Genomic DNA, 19,400 nt, shown 5'->3' on the forward strand with positions numbered 1-19,400 from the left:
CCAAAAGTATTTGCAAGTTTGCTTTTGTGCACTTGAGGCATGTGCACAAGTGTGTAACAATGTATCTTAAGTGAATCAGACACCTTTATTCCACAGATTCTGTGTCTTATTTAGCATGCACCGTGCCCAGGGCTGTCTTAGCAAGCAGCTTCCTAGAACCAAAAGTATCTCACATCTGTGTCTCCAGCTCTCATGAATGCTTGGTTTTGTAATCTTTTTACTGTCTGTAGGTAATGCAGTCAGTAAAATAATCTTGACGTTTTTAGTAGTTTATTCTTCAAATTGTTCCTAAAACCCTCTGGTAAGATCTGTAATTCTAGGAATGGAATTCTGCTGCCAGTAGAAGGGGGCTCCCCAGTAACCCCCTATCATTCTCACAGAACTCAGATGAAGGTCAGGAACTGTTTTGTAAATAGATTTCTTCATATGATGCTAGATAAATAAATGCTTCCCTTGGCAATCAAAATTAAGCTATCTCCCATGAAAACAAAGATAGGAAACATATCAGACAATGGACAGTAGATACCAGTGCTCTGTTTGCATTCAGTGCAAAGCACAGACTTTTTTGGAAATCCCCCCGAAGTCCTCTTCAGAGGCAGAGCTCTTCTTTGTGCGAAGGTGATTTCCCCAGTTGCTGGTATTTGAGTGAAAGTGCTCGAGCTGCTGCTGATCAAAGGCAGGAATGCACATTCCTTTAATTGGAATCATTCTTATCAATACAAACAAACAAAACCAACCCCATTCTGCTGTTGAAATGTTCAAAATAGGAACTCATCCCTGTAGGTTTTTTATTTTTTAATTTTAGCGTTGTGATTGTGGCACATTTGTCAGCGGGAAGGGTTTGTGCTTCGTGCATAGGAGATGGGATTTAATGTCTCAGGCACATGTTTTTCTAACTTTATGGACTACATCTGGGGCATTCAGCATCGGCAGAATCTGTGAAATGATTATAACGGTCATATAAAAATTATTAAAAATGGAGCCCGGGGGTGATATTGTAGAAAATGACTAGATGAATGCCCGCTCGGTGAGGCACAGGCTGCTGCCTTCGCAGTGCCCCAGTCCTCACGCCCAGAGCCCGGGCGGCTGCCGCGTGCAGCGCTGCTCCTGATCCCAACTGCAGGTGGGACCCAGCGGGGCTGGCGAGGGCCGCACGGTGCCGCAGGGCAGCGTCAGGCTGCGCGGCTGGGCTGGGGCCACCTGCCTCTGCTCACTGACATGACTGCCGCTGCATCGCGCCACAGCCCGCTCAATGTGAACTTGAGTGATTAACGCGCCTATTACTGCGTCTATAAATAGAATTCATCTCGCAATATATTAAGTTTAATGATATAATAAATAGATTACAGTTAACTTTAATAGGAGTACAATGAATGAAGATGCAGTTCTTGAGATCTGCTGCCATTAGTGAATGTTTTGCAGGTTGCATTATGTGCGATACCTCCTTCTTCCTTTGAAAAATGAATGATGTGCTAATGCTCTGTAGAGGCAAAACACAAGAAAAAAAACTCATAATGTTCCCATTGTGCAGAAAGCAGGTGGGCATGTGAAAGTGCAGGCGCATTAGCAACCTTAATTCTGCTCCTTGCAGTATGTGTTATGAAAAATCTTTATGTGAGAGTTTTCCCAGTTTTAAAACAAAGCATACGAGACTTCTGCGTAGGTAACTTGCATGCGGTTGCTGTCACAGGGAATTAAAAGCATTGTGAAGCCTAGCTCCGCTGATATTTTTTTCATCTATCTTTTTCTTCAACTAGGCTGACAAAAAGGCTTTGGGAAGAAAATGTCTTGTTTTGCTTTCCAGTGAAATAATACACAGTTTTAATGAGACTAGCTCCCTGGAGTTTTAACGTGACATGTTTAAGGAAGGTTGACTTTCTACCCCCAGCCTGCAGTTCACCTTGCTGTGCTTGTTTTGTGGGAAAACCCTGATGCTTTTTGTTTGACAGAGGCTCAAGTATGTTTTTTTAATGTAACGGAGTTGCTCCCTGGTAACAGCACAGCCCCCGTGTGTGGGAGGACAAAGCCTAAACAGCAGTCCCTTACCTCGTCACCCAGGATTGTAGTTAGACAAATGTGTGCTGTAGCTCTCCTGGGCTGTCCCAGGCCAGCTGCCACCCTGCTTCACTGCACAGCCACACACTGCCTACTGCAGGGGGGTGCCAGCATGAAGGTGGATGGCCAAGGGCAGCTGTAGGCACGAGGATGGCTCCTTCTAAGTGCCTGTGCTGGCTTAAGTGCAAGTCAGGCTATAGCAGAGGAGATGGTGCCTGTAGGTGTAAATAATAGGCTTATGGCCTCAGCATGGGACACGCGAGTTGCAGTTCTGCATGCCTTTTCTCAGTGGTGTATTTGGCTCACAAAGTTTGTTCTCTGTGCATTGCTTGCTTGCTCCTGCTAGTTTAATTGTTTGTCGAGACGTGATTTAAAAGAAAAAAAAAAAAAAGGAGGAATAAGGTTTAAAGTGGTTCCCCTCAGTCTGCATGAGCTCACTTGCCCAGTTTGCAGAGCATTCCCAAAGGTGTTTGTGCCTGCAGGAACACAAGCGTGAGTGCTACATGGGAATGTGGATGTTCCATGTACAGGTGATGCTGGAACATCTTGAGCTGGTGTTGTCACCAGGAAACTGTGTGTGCAAATGTCCCCTCAGCAAATGGATGTGTGACAGCTGTGGCTTGTAGTCCTTTCCAATAATCTAAGCAGATGTTTCAAGTTCTGTGCCCAGCCAACGCAGAGGACAGGATAAATGACCTTGAGAGGGGAGTTCTGCTCTGCTGGAGACATGGGGATGCTTTATTACATTAAGCCTGTCTTTGCAGTCTCATTGATCTTGAAATGTAATTTGAAGTTTATTCTAAATATCTAATGATGAAGTCTATTCCATATACTTCATGTATAAATCCTTCTCAAAGCTATTTTTGTGGCCATTAGCTAGTATGCCTTTTGAATCCTATCACAGAGTATTTGAAACTTAAATTATTTTTAAAGGCAAATGTTAAAAGGGAATGGCTTATGGGAAATGTCTGCCAAAGATATAACACCTTTGAAAGTGGTATTTATAAAGTTCATACTACTCTCATAAAATCAGGATTTATTAATAAATATTGATCTAATATTCAGTTGTTATCTAAGCCTTTTTCCTTCCCTGGGGGGAACAAGGCTAAAAATGTAAAGGCTGCTTACAATTTTAGGAACTGCAGTACCGTACTTCATGTAGAAATAAATAATAATTACATGGAAAACTTGAGTTTGACAGGAGTTTTTAGAAATACTTTGTCAAGAAAGGTTAAGCAATTAGTAAAACAATTTAGTAACACCTACTTACGCTTTGTGATATGTCCTTGCTGCTGCATTTAAGTAAGCCTTTGAAGGCTTTGCGCTGTTTCTCTTGTGTCCTGTCTCATGCGGTGCTGCTTGCGTTGCTTCTTCTCAAGCTTCAAGTCCCTCAATTCTGCAACTGTGATTTACTGATCAATATACCAGTGATTGGGTTTGCATGGCATGAGATCATGAGTTTGAATTTGCCTATATCTCTGTTGAGGCATAAATGTGAGTTTGATCCTCGCTGAGCCTCCTTCTGAAATTATGAGTAAATGGATTATAAATTTTTCCATCTGAACTGCGTTTCAGGGAGTTGAGGTCCGTTTCCTTCCTGCTTCTTACCCAGGATGATGACTGTTGATCACAAACTTGCACACTTAAATTCATTTCTCTAAGTCTGTGCTGTCACATCATTACTGTAATTACACATTCTATGCAAATGTTTGGTGACAGCAGCGTGGTAAATAATGTTATAAGCCTCTGCTGCATCCTTTCACTTTGCCAGGTATCCGAATATTTTCTTGAAGTCATCAGCAACCTAAAACATGCATCTTGCTCAATTTACAGATGTGGAGCTTGACTTAAAATCGCTCCTGTTCAGCGCTTCGGATGCCTACTGATACATCTTAGATCAGTGACATGTGCAAGGTCTGTCTCGCCTTCACTGGACTGGGAGAAACCACAAAAACATGGGCTTTCCAAGTTCCCGTTAGCCCCTCTCATAATGCATTAAAAAAATTAAATGTCAATTAAACAACAATAATAGCAGTGCCCTTTTGTAGAGGAATTACTTTGTACATGTTTAACATTTACTATAGGATGGGATTTTTCCCCTCCTGTGTCAGGATTTCACACGAGTCAGGCTTGTAGCATCTGCCTTTCGCATTGACTGAGTGGGGAGCATAGAGCAGCACACCTACGTGTGTAAGAGCCCAAGCTGCAGTTAAATGTCTCAAGCAGATGGCAGAAGTACCTCTCTGTGGGGCCGGATTCTTGCCTGAATGGGAGCATTTGGCAAATTAAATGAAGTATGTGGTCGGATGGAGAGGTCAAATATAGAAGACAAAGTGCCGAGTGCTGCAGCTGCCCTAATTCGATTACGGAGCAAAAGGGAAGTGCTTAAAACCTAGGCTGCTTCAAATCTGAAAAAGGGAAAATAACTAAGCCTGACTGTCCTTCCTGGATCCTCGTTGCTGTCTCTGGGTTAAATCATACGCAGCCAAGGACTGGCCCCTCTTGATTAGGGCATTTGGTTTTCCAGGGTGGAAAAAAAAAAAAAAAAAAAAAAAAAGGCAATCTTATTAAACACCACACAAAAATCCCTCTGAAAAGTCTCTAAAGGAGGCAGTCTGCTAAATGTCTGCTAAATGGGCCGAGTACACAGAATCCCTTCTGGCATTGTCTTGAATGATGCATTTACCAATATTAATGGAGATACCAAACCATATTGCTCTGCAGTTCCTCCTGCGCGCATTCTGTGTGCAGAAGGCACATATGTGTATGTGAAATGCCAATTATGCATACAAACGTGTTTTGTGTTTGCTGGTTGAAGCACCAGCGTCTTCCCAAAATGCCAACTGTCCATTGCTACGGCCAGAACTCTTTGCTCCAAAATGTTTTTCCAACCCAAAATCCGAAAAGGTTGTTTCTTTGGCCTGTTGCATTGCAATCTCTGTTCTTCTGGGGATTATATAGCTCTGCGGGTGATTTCTGTAATTCATTCTGGTCTTTCATTAGGAGTAATAGACGATCTTAATTACAGCATGCCACATGACAGACTGGTAAAGGTGCTAGAAATGTTGCCAACAGGAAAAGAATTGGATGATGTGAATATTTATTAATTAAGAGCTGGCAGTATGACGGGAAATAAGGCTGGACTTGTGTCCAGTGGAAACTATGTTGTTTTGGTGTGGGCATTTGTCTCAGTGTCGCAAATTATATTGGGATTTTAGGAACTTGACAAATTATCTTTAGCTGCAGCAAAATAAAAGCAGCCTTTGAAATTGAACATATGTGAAGTAGAGAAACACAGCAACTTTTGATATATTTTCTGAAATTGTTTTATAAAGTCCAGTTAGCCTCACTGTATGTTAATTTGTGATGAGCATTTACTCGATACCATTAAGTATGCTTAGAGCGTATTAAGTTACCGCAGTAAAGATTATTGCAAATGTCAGTAAAGATATAAATGGATGCACCATCTCTGCTGCTTGCTGTTGGGTTCCCAGAAGCATCCGAGGGTCAGCGGCTCAGCTGTCCGCTATTCCATTTTCTAAGGTGGTGCAGAGTGGAGCTGCTGTGCCCTGCAGCGCTGTGCAGTCCTCATGGTTGGGTCAGTTCTCCTCCACTTAAGGCCTTCAGTCATCTCTTGAGCTGTTCCAGAGGACTGATGTCATGGCGTGTTCCCAACATTGAACTCTGCTGAGGTGGGTGGGCACTCTGGGGAGGAGCAGGCACCCAAGTGGAGTGTCACTGTGCCAGGCGCTGCCAGCCTCACCTTCAGGCAGTGGTGATGTGTTGATGGTGGACAGTCAAGAGTGGTAATGCCGTAGGGGAAGATGAGTGAGATGCAGTGTTTGATTTTTGATCTGAGAAAGATGGGCTGCTCAATGAAAGGCAGTTACCATTAACATGTCAAAATCTGTCAGGGTTACCTCTAACATCAGAACTCCAACCCTTCTTTGCACATAGCTGTCTGATGCACCAGGCTTTCCACCACAGGCAGGTGGTTGCTGGGTTACTGCTTGGTCCTGGCTGAGGTGAGATGAGCGATTTAAGTCAGTGGGATTCTTAGCATGAGAGAATACCTGCCATTCCTTCTCAAAGGAAAAGGAATCAGCAACAGCAGTACTCCGTAAGAGAGAAAAACAGTAATTTCTAATTATCATTCAACTCATTGCTTTTCCTGAAGCATTCTTTTCAAGGAGGAACCGTCTCAAGGGTCAGGTCACACTTGTTGTGGGGTGGGGAGAGGCTGCTCGCAGGGTGTGCTGCCCTCACTGCAGGGCTGGGGACACAGAGAGGCAGGCAGGAGCCTGGTGCAGCGTGTTGGCTGTGCCTGTGGCTGAAGTACTTCCACATCCCTAGAGCAGTAATGCTCCCTGCTTTCGTTCTCTGATGATTTGAGTATTAATTTGCTTCCTGTGATTATTAAATGTGTATGTGCAGCCTATGGCTTTTTCCTTCCCTTTTGCGTGTGATGTGCGAGCAAAGGAAGACGGTAATAGTCTCTAGGGATGTGTACAGCTCTCCATATCTGAAGTATGAAGTCAACTCAGGACCATTTTGTTCTCATAAAATATACAGCACTGCAGTTTAATGGATGACGGCGTAAATGCCGAGATTTGATGGGCAGAGCCATTTTCACTGGGAGATGGAATGGGCTGAAGACTCTGCATCGGCCAGGAGATGGGTAGGACTGCAGAAGCAGCGCCGGGTGTGCTGTGTGCCAACACCCAGCGCGCACTGAGCTGTAATGAAGTTTTAGTGCAGATGAGATTATTTTTTTAAGTACTGATAAGTAGGTTGGAGCATCTTGCAGAAGGCAATTCCTCTCCATTAGATATGTGGTTTTCTCTATTTTTTTTCACAGTATTTGGTGTGATGGAGAAGATAGTTTCTCCTCCGGCCACCACGCTCAGGCTCCATGTTTGGCACACGAGGCTGCCGAGCAGCCCCAGCTGCAGCGCAGACAGTGCAGGGCAGCACTGTGCCTTCAGATCCTGCTCTAGGGATGCTCTGCGCCGCTTTGCTTTTATCACTCGGGTGGAAAACTTTGCAGAGCAGCAACTAGGCCAAGAAAACTGCAGGAGAAGGAATGTATCATTTCAGAAACTCAGCCGTCCCTAGCTGCCCGCCCGCTTTGCCGGTTGCAGGTAGCCGAGAGCCCACCCGCGGCCCGAGAACTTCCCTACACTTGAGTAGTAGCGGAGGGGGGCGCAGGTGCGTGGCCGTGCGGCGAGCGCTAGGTAACAGGTGTGCTCCCCGAGGGCTCCCGCAGCGGGGCGTCTGTTTCCACCCCTCCCTTCCCGGGGCTGCGCGGGGCGCTGCGGGAGCGGTGCGACGTCCCTGGGAAGCCGCAGCGGCGCTGCCTTCCGCGGCCTTGGCACCGCGCGGCCCCTCGCGATTCAAGCCGCGTTACACAATTGTTGGATGCGGCTGGTGCACCTCCGGCCTCCTCCAAGCCGCTCGGCTCTATTGTTTACGCAGTAGAGGGTATTTTTGCATTTTTTTTAACCCCCCTCTCCTCGCCCCCCCCCCGACAAACTGTAGCGCGTTTCGAATAATTCTAAAATTAACCGCACTTTTGAAGGACTAATTGGTGTCCGCGGCAGGCAGCTGTGTCAGAGCGACGGCCGAGCCGGGGGCGGCGGGCTCATTATCATTGGTGGGAACGAGCTCGCTCGCCGCCGCCGGGAGCCCCGCGGGTCCGGGCTCGGGGGAAGGCCCCGACGGCGCGGGGAGGGGCGGCGGGCGCGGGGCTCCCGGCCCGCAGTGCCGCGGCAAGGCGGCTGCGGGGGCGGGCGGAGGGAGGAGGGAAGGCGGGAGGAGGGACGGGGCGGGCGCCGGGTGTAGGGAGAGAGGGAGGGGAGACGGGAGGGAGCCGGCTCCGCGCCGCGCAGCATCGGGCCGAGCGCTGCCGAGCCGAGTCGCCCTAGTGCCCGCCGCCGCCGCCGCGGCCGAGCATGTCGGGGCGGGAGGCGGTGAGCTACCTGCCGGAGAAGGGGCTGTACTGCCAGCGCCTGCCCGGCCGCCGAGCGCGCAAGGGAAAGCGCGCCGACACCATGGGCTTCTACGGCACCCTCAAGATGATCTTCTACAAAGTGAGTACCCCGCGCCGCGCGTCCCCGCCCGAGGGCTGCAGTGCGCAGGGACGCGGCGGGGCGGCTCGCTGCCTGCGTGCTGCTTGCATGCCGCCTGCCCGCCGAGCCGCGCCGGTCCGCCCTCCTCCCGCACCGCAGTCCCAGTTATCGCAGCGAACGGCGTCGGAGGGACCTGCGCTTTCCTGGCGGCCGCCTGCGCGCTCGCGGGGACACGCAGCCCTTCCGCAGTTCCTCTCTGGCGGTTGCAGCAATGCCTCCCTTGGCCGCGTCTTGCCGCCGGAGCTCCCGGCTGCAGAGAAAGTTTTATCATCTCCATGTGCTAAATGACGGTTTTCACACGTATTTGTGTAGCGCCTCCTGAGATGCTGAAGTCTGCCCGTGCGGCGGACCCGAGGGGAAAGTTCCTTAAAATGCCGGAAAATAAGGCGAGAAAGAGGTTGTTGAAATCGTTAGGCAAACGGCCGTGGAACCATACGTAAGAATCGCACGTTGTTTCCGTTGCTACCGCGAAGGAGTGAGTCTGGGTAGCCGCTCGCCGTGCTGCGGGCTCCGTACTCGGTGCTGGTGAGGTGAGCTCCCAGAAACCGCGTCTCCCTCTGCTGCGAGCCCGAGAGCGGTGCGTTTGGAGCCTGTCAGAAAGGTAGTTTCCTTCCCCACGAAAAGCCCTTTCTGAAAAGTCCGTCCGTGCTAAAGCCTCTCGCGTACGCGCCGGTTGGCCTGGCACAGCCATGGAAGACGGTACCGGTGGTTTTGCGGCGATGCTCGCAGCCCGTCTCCAGGGGAAGCCCGGGGGCTGCTCCTCCCGGGCGCTGGGGGTAGGAGCGGCGCGGGGAGGCTGGCGGTTTGGCAGCGCCCGAGGCGTCCTGGTCCGCGCTGCCATCGTGACACGCTGCGCCGTCCCGCGTGGGCACGGCGGGGATGCGGTTGCGGGCGGCTCTCCCCAGCTTCCTGCCTCCGTAACCAACCGCCAGCCACGCCGTCTGCAATGGCTGTTTGTTTAGGGAAAGTAAAAAAAAAAAAAAAAAAAAAAAGGAGGACCATCCTGATTGGGTTTTGATTTGTTTTTACTTGGAGGACTGATGGAAGAAATGGTTAAATAACCATGAAGTAACACAGTATTTATAAAGATTGGATTAGCATCGTACGTAAGATGCTAACTTTTAAACCCTGTATCTTGAATGTAACATTTAGAGGGGAAGAAAGAAAAGAAAAAAAATGAAAACGTTGCAATTGAAGTCTTAGTTGTTGCACAGGTAGTTAACGCGTTTTGCAGCTCACAGATCTGAACAGCAGTTAATATCCTTCTGCTGGCTAAAGTGCTCCAGTGCATTGCTTCTTCAAAAATTAAAGCAACAAAACCCACAGAAACTGTTCAGCACAGCAGCATCTCACTGGGTCCAGGAGCCTGCGGTTACAGATTACCCAAATACGTGGAAAGTAATCCTTGTTTGTCTGACTGGATAAATATGGCTTTCGTAGGTTTCCATCTCTCCGGTAATTTTTGCAGACCGGCTTCCCCTGTTAGCAGCTGCCCTGCTCATTATTTGGTTTTGATCAGATTTAATTGAGGGTGACATTCAGGAGCAAGATTTACTGCTTTTCATCCTTTCCCTTTTGGTGAAAATGTCTGTTACTCTCTGGGTTGGTTTTACTGCAGTTCCATGAATGTTATCATACTGCAACTTCAAAATAAAGGTGTGGATGAAATAAAACACATATTTGAATTAGTTAGGCCTGACAGTGAATATTTGCTTTATAATGCTTACAGCTTAGCTAGAGTTTAACCATTTGCATGTGACTTTTAGTAGCGAATCTGAGCACAGAGAAGGAAAGGGGTTGGTTTAGGATTTCTCCTCCCCTCCCTGGAGAACAGAGAGGGACCAGCTCAGTAAATAAAGCGACGTGGAGTTACACACAGTTTTAAGCATTTGAAATGTGGGAATTAAAGGAATGTGATTCTAATAGGTTTTGGACCTCAGACAGCATTTATGTGTACATGCACCTTATAGAAAAACGTATCAAGTATCGTTAGCTAAAGCCAGAGACTTAAAACATTGTTTTGACTGATGTTCTGAGTGTCAACTTTGTTGAAATTTACTATTAAAGTACAAGTAGAAGCTGATTAATTTTACAGAAGTATGCATAAGTATGACCTGTCCTGTCACTAAACCCCTCTTGTTACTCTTTTTCTTCACCTTGCAGATGAAGAGAAAGTTGGACCATGGCTCTGAGGTCCGTTCTTTCTCTCTGGGGAAGAAACCCTGCAAAGTCTCAGAATACACAAGGTAATTAATTTCAGTAACAGAGCACTGGTTCCACGATTCTTGGGTGTATCCATCTTTGCAATCGCTAAGCCTGGGTCATTGCTCCTCTTAACGCTAAAGCACTGCGGAGCAGAGGAAGGGTGGTATCAGTGTTTGTGTACTGCATAGCTAATTTAAATCACCCACACTGAAGATGAGTTCTAATGAAGTAGCCAGACTTGCACATTTGTTCGGTTGAGGTTTGTGTCTAATTCTAAATATAGCATGCCCGTTTACTTAGAGACTTTTCAGGGGCCGAAGCATTCGTGGGAATAAAATCAATCAGCCTGTTAAAAAGGGACATAATGATAACCTAAAGACTATTACAAACTGTGATCAAATGTATCGCTTTGCTATGGCAACGGGAATGAGAGAATGGAAATTTATGTAGGCAGAGCAGACCATCTGATCTTAGTGGGAACACGTGTGTGCTTGCTATCCATAATGTGAAATTACAGAGGGCTCTGGAGTGCTGCTGTGCTCCTGCCCAGTGCCACATGGCACACAGTGTGCCCCTCACCCCAGTCAGACCTAAACAGGAGAGGCGGGCTGGCAGAGGAGGCCCTGGATGCATGTGGTACAACTGCAGCTCTTACTACGTAGTTGCCATAACAATTGTGCTCTCATGCTGCACTGCTTCCCGTTAGTTTTGAATTTACACAATTTACATGTTAAGCATTTTTTTCCCCTGTAAGAAGCATCTCCCCTCCTGCAAGCATTGTGCTCTCCTCCTAAATGCGTCTGGAGACGTTATTTTTGCACAATATGCTATTGTAGCATTCAACAACTGATAGATCTTTCAAAAGTAAACTGTATTTTATATCTCTTCCTTTAAGAGATTAGCCAGGTGTTGAGTGGAAAAGTTAGGACAGTGTGGGGAAACAGGTTCCCTAGTTGCTTTTCTGATACGTAAACACTGCAGCAGAGAAAGGGAGATGGTCCCTTGTTGCCCAGAAGAGCACGTATTGCAGTCTGTACCTCTCACAAGCTGTGGCTTCTCCAGGCTTTTCCATTCTTCCCACAGCAAAGTGCTTTTGTTCACCCACCCGTTCTTCATGTGGCACATCGTTCCATGCACTCATGTAAAAGCAAACAGTTCAGGAACAAGGAAAGCACGCTTTTTGTCACGTGTGTCTGTCACATTTAAAGGAAATGCTGCACTCACCCAGCTTCCACAGAAACCCGGCTGGCCTTTTCAGGTGGTTGAAAGCAAACAGAAAAAATAAAGTAGGACCAAAAATCTTGCGGTTTAATCTTAGGTCAAAGGAAAGACACTTTCAGGTCTTGCTTTGAATACCTGGTTTTGAATGAGAACCAGTTTATCACAGAGAAATTAAAGTGTACCTGTTGTTCAGTGGCAGGTTCAAGGCTATGTAATTGTTCAGATACACCATAATCCAAAGCTAAGAGCTTTATTCTGGAGCTGAAATGATAGGCCTTGGCATTGTCTCTTGTACAGGTGATGAGAACGAGTAGGCTGTAAATAGAGATTTTGTTTTAGAAAGATATTTTCTATTGTCATCGATTGGATTTTGTGTCATTATTGGCATAAAAGAATCCTTAAATAACATCTTATCCCCTCTTAAACTGTTCAATTGTATTTTCTGTAACAATGTTTAGGCAAATAATGTGGCTCTTGTGTCTGCTTTTTCATTTTCCCTGGGATCAGATGCTCTTTAACTTGGCAGGTCTGATGAACTTTGTTTGCATATACCAGGTAAAGTCAGTAAACGAGTGCCATTAAGAGGATCCCTGTTCTCTGAAACAGTATTTTTTATATCACCTTATCTTTATGTTATTACTCGGTAAGATTAGCAGAAAAAAAAAAAAAAAAAAAAAAAGCCTATTGAAATCATTCTTTTCTTTTTCTTTACCTAATTGGGTAAATGGTAGACCACGCTGTGATTCTCCTTCAGAACAAGGAAGACTGAAGAGTGAAAAATGTGTAGATTTTGATGAGATAAATATGAAAATGAACCTGCTCTGCATCTTTGGGAGCTATTATTGTAGCCACTGAAATGTCAGTAAACCCCTGAAGCTCATACCTGCTGAAGAGTTGGGCTTATCATAAATAACAGGATTTTTTTTGGAGCCCCACAACTGCATTCAGAATTGTAATGTTTGTGAAATCACCATCCTACAGTTCCAGATTTCCTGCTAGGGAATACAATGTTGGCATTCTGTGAACAAAGTACTTTACATTATGTTAGGAAAAAAAAAAGATAACTCAGTCAGCTGTATTACAGTAGACTTCTACAATAGCAGCTTAATCCCAGCTCTTTTTTTTTTTTTTTTATAAAACCCCATCCCATATGAATGAGCTGTTTTTTAATGTCAGACTGCAAAAAACAAACTAATTCAGGGAGCACCTTTGGCTTCCCTTCACTTCAGCCCCCCTTTAGTTGCTGTGTCCTCCATCAACACACAAACTTTAAAACACTAATGAGTACTTCAGAGGCCAACTCCAGTAACTAGGGCAGTGGAATTGTTTGATACTTGTAGCTCTCTGTCAACAGAACATATTAAGAGCTAACGATAGTTTTCCGTTTGTTGATGAAGCAGCAGTAGCATGTTACATGCAGATGAGACTCTTAACTGGCTCCCTACACTCCTGTCAGCCCAGTGAGAACAGCCCAGAGGAAAAAAAAGAAGTATATGACCCTGAATCCTTACGACAACATAGTGGGCAGTTGCTGGAGCAGCCATTTTTTGGCCCTGGCAGTTTAGTAGCGCAGCGGTGGAAATGAAATTTTGGGAGCAAGGGATGAGAAGGCATCAGAGAAACTGATGCCTTAGGCAACCAGCAGAATGTTTTCATGTTGTTGTCACTGCAGGAAGTCTAAGGCTTTTTAAGTAAAATTTAAGTAAGAGCTGCAACTTCTGTACTAGGTTTGTTTTTCTGCTGTAGACTGTAATTTTTTTCTCAATGTTTTACACACAACTTTCACTTTGTATTCCAGTACCACAGGGCTGGTGCCATGCTCTGCCACACCGACCACTTTTGGGGACCTGAGGGCAGCCAACGGCCAGGGGCAGCAGCGCCGCCGCATTACATCTGTACAGCCACCCACGGGCCTTCAGGAATGGCTGAAAATGTTTCAGGTAACTCGCACTTAAAGAAAGCAGCTTACCTCCATGACTGAAGCAAAAGGCTGCTTCAGTGAAGGCATTCCTCCCTGTATATCCCACAATGTTTCCTGCATTGATTTTGTGTACTGTTGAAAAAACAAACGGACATCAACTTCAAGGAAATGCAGCTGCCCATTTCAGCTAGTTACTGTAGAAACTCACAAAAAAATACTGCCTTCTTTGGTTTCTTAATAAAATAGCCCATACTGTTTGATGCTTTCACATTTTCTGCAAATTCAGTCCAGCATGTTACAGCTGCCTCCGTGGCCTCAAGCTAACTGGAGATATTTTCTCTGGGAGACTGGCAAGCGGGAACGCATGGTTTGCCTCAGCGTAGGTATAGTGCTAAAATTATCCCAAGTCTGCTATCTTCTAAGAATAGAAAGAAATGTTTAGGAAAAATAGGTTAAATGGAAACTCAGTGTGTATTTTTTTATATGTTTGAGCACTGAACACAGTGTCAGTTGGTACACGTGCATACATTGAGAACAGGGTGAAAAGAGGCTTTCTGTATCTTTCCAACAGCCTTGAACGATGTCTAAAACTTAATGTGACCAAAAAGCAGAGAAACCAAAACCCAGTGGTATAAGGGACACTTGCACAGTGGAAGCTGACACCTGGGTGACACCATACTGGGAGCAGCTGAGCCAATTCAGTGTGCATTAACACAGGCACACCTTGGAGCAGCGCGGTGCTCCTAGGGCAAGGAGAGCATCAGAGAGCTCTGCTGTGCAGCTGTGCGATGAGTTTTTAGGGAGGGATGACTCCCAGTTATTGATTTGAAAAACGGAAATATTATGTCTTCCAATCTTGATTAATAAACTGTTACTTCTAAAAATGTTTTCAGAAGGAATAGGTAACTAATGCAGGCATAGTTTCAATTATCATAACAGACGTTTCCAAAGATAGAACAACAGTGTTGTAGATACAGTAGCGAGCATACAATTTTGCAGGCAGGAGTGTGCTTTGGGCTTGATTCATGCTGCCACATAGTACCATTGATCTCAATCACTGTCACGGCTGAACATTAAAATAATAATGGAGAACTCCTTTCCCTCTTTATTTTTACACGTTTATGATCTGCATAAAACAGTGGAAGTTTGGAATTAAGATGTTCGTTCGTGCTCATATGTAATTATAATGGTGTGTCTTTTTTTCTTTTGTTCTGACTGTCCATAGAAAGGTGTCTTTTTAACCCTTAAGGGTTGTGTTTGAATGGTAGTTTGTAGATATGATACTTAATGTAATTCTGTGTTGTGTTTTAATACGCTGATGAAACTTTTAAGCTAAGGAAAGCTATTTTTCGTGTAGGACATAGTGTGCATTTTCTCAGATAAGATCAACAGTTATCAGTAGCGACTTGTTAAAAAAGCACTGAAAAGCTGAAATGTTTGAGAGCAGGATGATGCGTGGCAGTAGGAGCACTGCTACTTGCTGTTTAGCCAGCATCATGAAAAGTCTGTAAGCCTATGGAAAGTCTGCATGTAATTGGTTTCTTGTTATTTTTGGTTTCGTAACGGAGGAACGATGCTCTCCATTAAGTAAATAATTAGATATTTTTGGTTTTTGAAAATACTTACTGTCTGTTGTAATTCCCAAGTTCTGATCTGGACTCTTGAGAGAAAGAGGCCTCTCTTTACTAACTAGGGATCATCTAGTAGCACTCAGTGACAGCAGCTGCTCTTACTGATAGTTTGTGCTGCGTTCACAAAGGGAGTCCTTTACTTTCAACCCAAATCCTTTAAAGTCACGTGCATGCCAAGCACGCCCATTTTCTCATTTTTTTAATTTTCTCTTGAATTGTATGAAGTAGGTGAGTCTTATCTGTTGAAATGATGAAAGCACAATCTCCAAGTCAGGGGAGGTAGCTCTGCCCAGAGAGAAGAATCAAATGGCACGTGTAGCATTGTTCTTGCAATGCCAGGCTTTTACGGTTCAGAAAGAGAAATGGGAGGCCTCGCTTCTTTAGGTACTTTATGCCTCCAATGCCTGTTTAATAGCCCTATCATATTTTATGTGAAAATATATTCCCAATTAATTTTAAACTGAAGTTTCCAGGAGCACATTAGCTGGACGTATGTCCTGTTTCAAGGAAGAACCAAACTTTGGCCTGGAAACCAGCAGTAAGCAGAGATTCTCAGTTACTTGGAGGTCCCTGGCCTGTACGTTGCCATTCAGATCCTCTCTTTTATTTACTTCTTTGGGGAAGGAGTGTAGAGGGGTCAAATTTAAAAGCAAAAGAATTCAAATACTAAGAAAACAAGATGTCCTCTAAGTTTGTAGGTTTTTAAATTTATTTTTATACATTACTTCTGCTCTTATGTTTTGTAGCTGATCTAGGTGTTTCATTTTGAAAATGACAAAAACTAATGCAGAAAGGAGAAACAGTTGGAAGTGTATTGCACTTTTCCTTTAAAAATGCAGATGTATATTGATTTCAGTGAAATATTAGTCTGGAAACAGAAGCAGAAGAGCATTGTGATAGGTTTGAGCCATTTAATTTCTTGAAGACCCATTTATTTTTCTGTTTTGTACTGACTCTTCGCTTCAGGACTTTTTAATGTCTGCTACAGGATTTTTAAAAACTCAGTGACCAAACATATTATAAGGTTTCTTCTCTTACAGTGAGCTTGTTTTTATTGTATTTGGAACAGGAAATATCTTTAAGTCACCAAGTTGCTTGCGGTAGGGAAAAGGATCAACTGCTTGCTAAATATTAAATAATAAGTCAGCAACAGTACTGCTTTACATCTTAAATTCAGTTTTTCTCTCTTCATTATTCCTGCTTTGCATACTTACAGTGTTAGGTAACTTGATCAAAAATTTGAATTTTCTGGAGATATCTCGGGGCATTCGTAGCAATGTCACAGTTGTTCCAAAGGCAGTAAGTACAGGCAGTGGCTTTAAGTAACTAGTGAAGGCTATTATTCTGCCTCAGATTGGAAAGATTGCTTTCTCCGTGGTTTAAACAGTGCCCAAATCCTCTAGCCATTGTTGGCTGGCGAGAATACTGTTTCTTTCCTTTATGTGAAGAGTTGGCTGAGCCACTGCAATTCAATTTCCTTACATTCTTCACTTTGTACTCTTCCAGAGCCACTTGTGAATACACAGATGCATGGGGCCGAGTAGCCCACCTCTTACATGATGCAGGCAGTGGAGATGATATCATCGCCAGCATTACGGCATCTTCTCCTTTACGGTTACAAGTTCAAGGTCTCAGTGTTGATGTGCAGAATGGGAAGGACCCACGCTGTAGCACGCTTTGCTGCTTTGGGTTGTTTCACCCATACCAGTTTGGTTGGGAGCAGCAGTGGGGATAGCAGCCAATGCCCTGGTCGTCCCTGCTCATACTCCTTTGGCTCAGATGGCAGAGCAGTTCTGGCACATGTAAGCTACGCTCCCTTTGGAACAAGCTCTGGGTGAAGCCACTGCCAGCCTGCAGCAGGGACACAGCTGTCACTTCTCCTCCAGGAGCAGGCGCGTCTGGGGGAACCTTCAGCCTGGCTCAGCTTCAGTCACCCCTTGCTCCCGGAACCCCTGTTGTGACAGGCCGCTCGCTGGTATGGCCATTCCTGCAGGGGATTTTGCTCACGTGCTCTGTGTACCAAGGCTGGGATCACCTTTGAGCTGGCAGGAGCTCAGTAACTAGCCTGAGCTGAGTGGCAGCAGGATGCCAAACAACCCTTTCTGCAAGTCTGCATGAAACAGCACACCTCCGTTAGCAGAGCGCAGTCACAAAGAATAGCACTCTGAGATTGTACTGCAGCGTAACATGTTTAAAATAGGCGTCCTTAAGTTACCTGTAGTAGAAGAAAGAGCTAATTGCTGCAAACCGTAATGGTGCAAACTGGAGTTTAATAGGTTGGGGCTATGTGACAGAAGAGCATAGCTCACAGCAGAGGCACAGAAACAGGAGGAGGTGGTGAAAGGATGAGTCGCGAGTCAGACGGGCGGGAGGAGGTGGAAGTTGTAGGAGCAGCAGAGATCTTTATGTTGATATCAAGTTGTTTTGCATGCCTGATAAAGACAGGAAAGAGGACTACACACAAGAGCGCAGGGGAGCTGAAGGGCCATTTTTTAGGTAGGCCGTGCTGTGGCTGCAGTAGCTGCGTGCTGAATGAGGGATGGCATGAGCAGTCAGAAGGCAGGGGCTGAAGGAACAGGGCCTCCTGGGGACCTGAGGAAAAGATGGGACTCCTTGTTTGGGAACCTCAAGTTCTCAGCTCCCTGGGATCAGCCGTCCCTGCCGCAGCAGTACATGAAGGAATTAAACAAATGCATTTTAAAGATAATGTATATTCTTTAGAAAGATCTTCAATCTGAAAGGGGATCACCTGGTAGAAGTCCAAGGTGTCTGGATGCTACACAGGTATCTTGGATCTCTTCAGAGATCCATCTAAAACGTTTGAAATTTTGCAGAATGTTTGGTGCCCATTTATTTGTGTTGGTTTTTTTGTTTGTTTGTTTGCTTGTTTGCTTGTTTTTTTTCATCTTTCCTCATCAAAGCTACAAACTTTTTTTTTTTCCCTGTTCTCTGCTCAATGCAGTTTTGTGCTGTTCTGTGCAAACAGATCAAGCTTTGGGGTCCAGAAAGGCCAATTTCTTAGTCCTGCCTTCGTTATCAGAAGCGTCTGCATTCATCTGGCACGCTTACTCCATCAAATCCTTCCATGCCAAACTTCCCTTAGAGACCCCTTACTGACAGTAGCTGGGGGTCTCTTTGGTTATGTGACAGACTAAGGGGACAGTGTCCCAGAGAAAACAATTGTAGCAGCTGACAGCTCAAGAACAGCCTTAGGTAGCTGCCTGCAGCCACCCTGTAACGATGACTGGACAGATGAAAGTGGATGCTGCTTGTATTCATTAGCGTCTCTTTCCCCTTCTTGTATTTTCTCTGTTCTCTTTTCTGTTCAGCTCTGCATTGCATTTTAAAAATAGAAACTCAGGAGAATTACAGATTAAGATAGTGCACAGAGAAATTATTAATGTCTTCACAACTGTCATCCATGCTTGCCACAGCGACGTGCAACGGTATTCAGGTTGATTTGTCTTAATTTATTATAGCTGCTTATAAATTAAGAGTAGGCTGACCTTGGAAACTTACAGTGTGAGAAAGTAACACGGGTATTGTTTTTCCTTTTTTCTTCTAATTCTCCTAAATTCAAACACAGTCGGCAGCTAAGATGAAGGATTTCAACTGTTTGAACCTAAAGGCTGCTAAACTTGGGGTTGCTGCAACAAACAGTTGGAAAGTTGGTGAGATAAACAGCTCTTCAGTGCACGATGTATGGAGAACTCTTCTGTGGAGCAGATGTTGCTATCGAAAGAAACTTTGCACAAGTGTTGTATTGCAGAGACCAGAGTTAATTGTTAGTTCAAGAGAACAGGCATTTGTGTGAGCAATAAGAGCCCTTAGATACATGGCAGATTTGAGCAGAAATCTTAATTCTGAGGTATCTTGCCCTATATTGTTTTAAAATTTCAGCTAGCCTCTTACCATAACTGCAATATAATTTCCATGCGTCAATTTACTTGTAAATGTCACTCTAGAAGACATTGAAGAATGTGAATTTGCTCTCAAAAACTGATGTCTCATTTTTTCTCCTCTCTGAGGCTTTGTTCATGCTCTAATTCTGTTGCTAAATCAGTTAGCAGTGGCTGTTGGTTTTTTTTTTCCCTGTAGAAATGATTTTTTTCCTTAAATTATTTTCACATAACAAACCTAAACTCTATGATGAGCATAGATGAGTTTGAGGCATGCTTTTCAGACATGCAGTATATTTAGTTACTATTTTTTTTTCTACAAACGATGCTATTAATCTGC

General features: G+C 44.9%; 1 protein-coding gene across 4 annotated transcripts in view; it reads left to right on the plus strand.

Moving 5' to 3' along the window:
- Positions 1-19,400, plus strand: part of FBXW7 (F-box and WD repeat domain containing 7) — a 160,786-nt gene that overhangs the window by 120,828 nt on the left and 20,558 nt on the right. For 3 of the 4 annotated variants that reach the window (XM_042828409.1, XM_042828412.1, XM_042828410.1), the window contains exons 3-4: positions 10,347-10,429; positions 13,408-13,549. In XM_042828409.1, coding sequence (XP_042684343.1) covers positions 10,347-10,429; positions 13,408-13,549 — 225 coding nt within the window. Of the gene's footprint in view, positions 1-8,075; positions 8,145-10,346; positions 10,430-13,407; positions 13,550-19,400 lie in introns of those variants that run through there. The other variant, XM_042828411.1, reaches the window with a different exon arrangement.

Source organism: Centrocercus urophasianus, unplaced genomic scaffold, assembly GCF_019232065.1.
Source record: "Centrocercus urophasianus isolate 14NV4802_14NV808 unplaced genomic scaffold, USGS_Curo_1.0 seq_3, whole genome shotgun sequence".
NCBI lineage: Eukaryota > Metazoa > Chordata > Aves > Galliformes > Phasianidae > Centrocercus > Centrocercus urophasianus.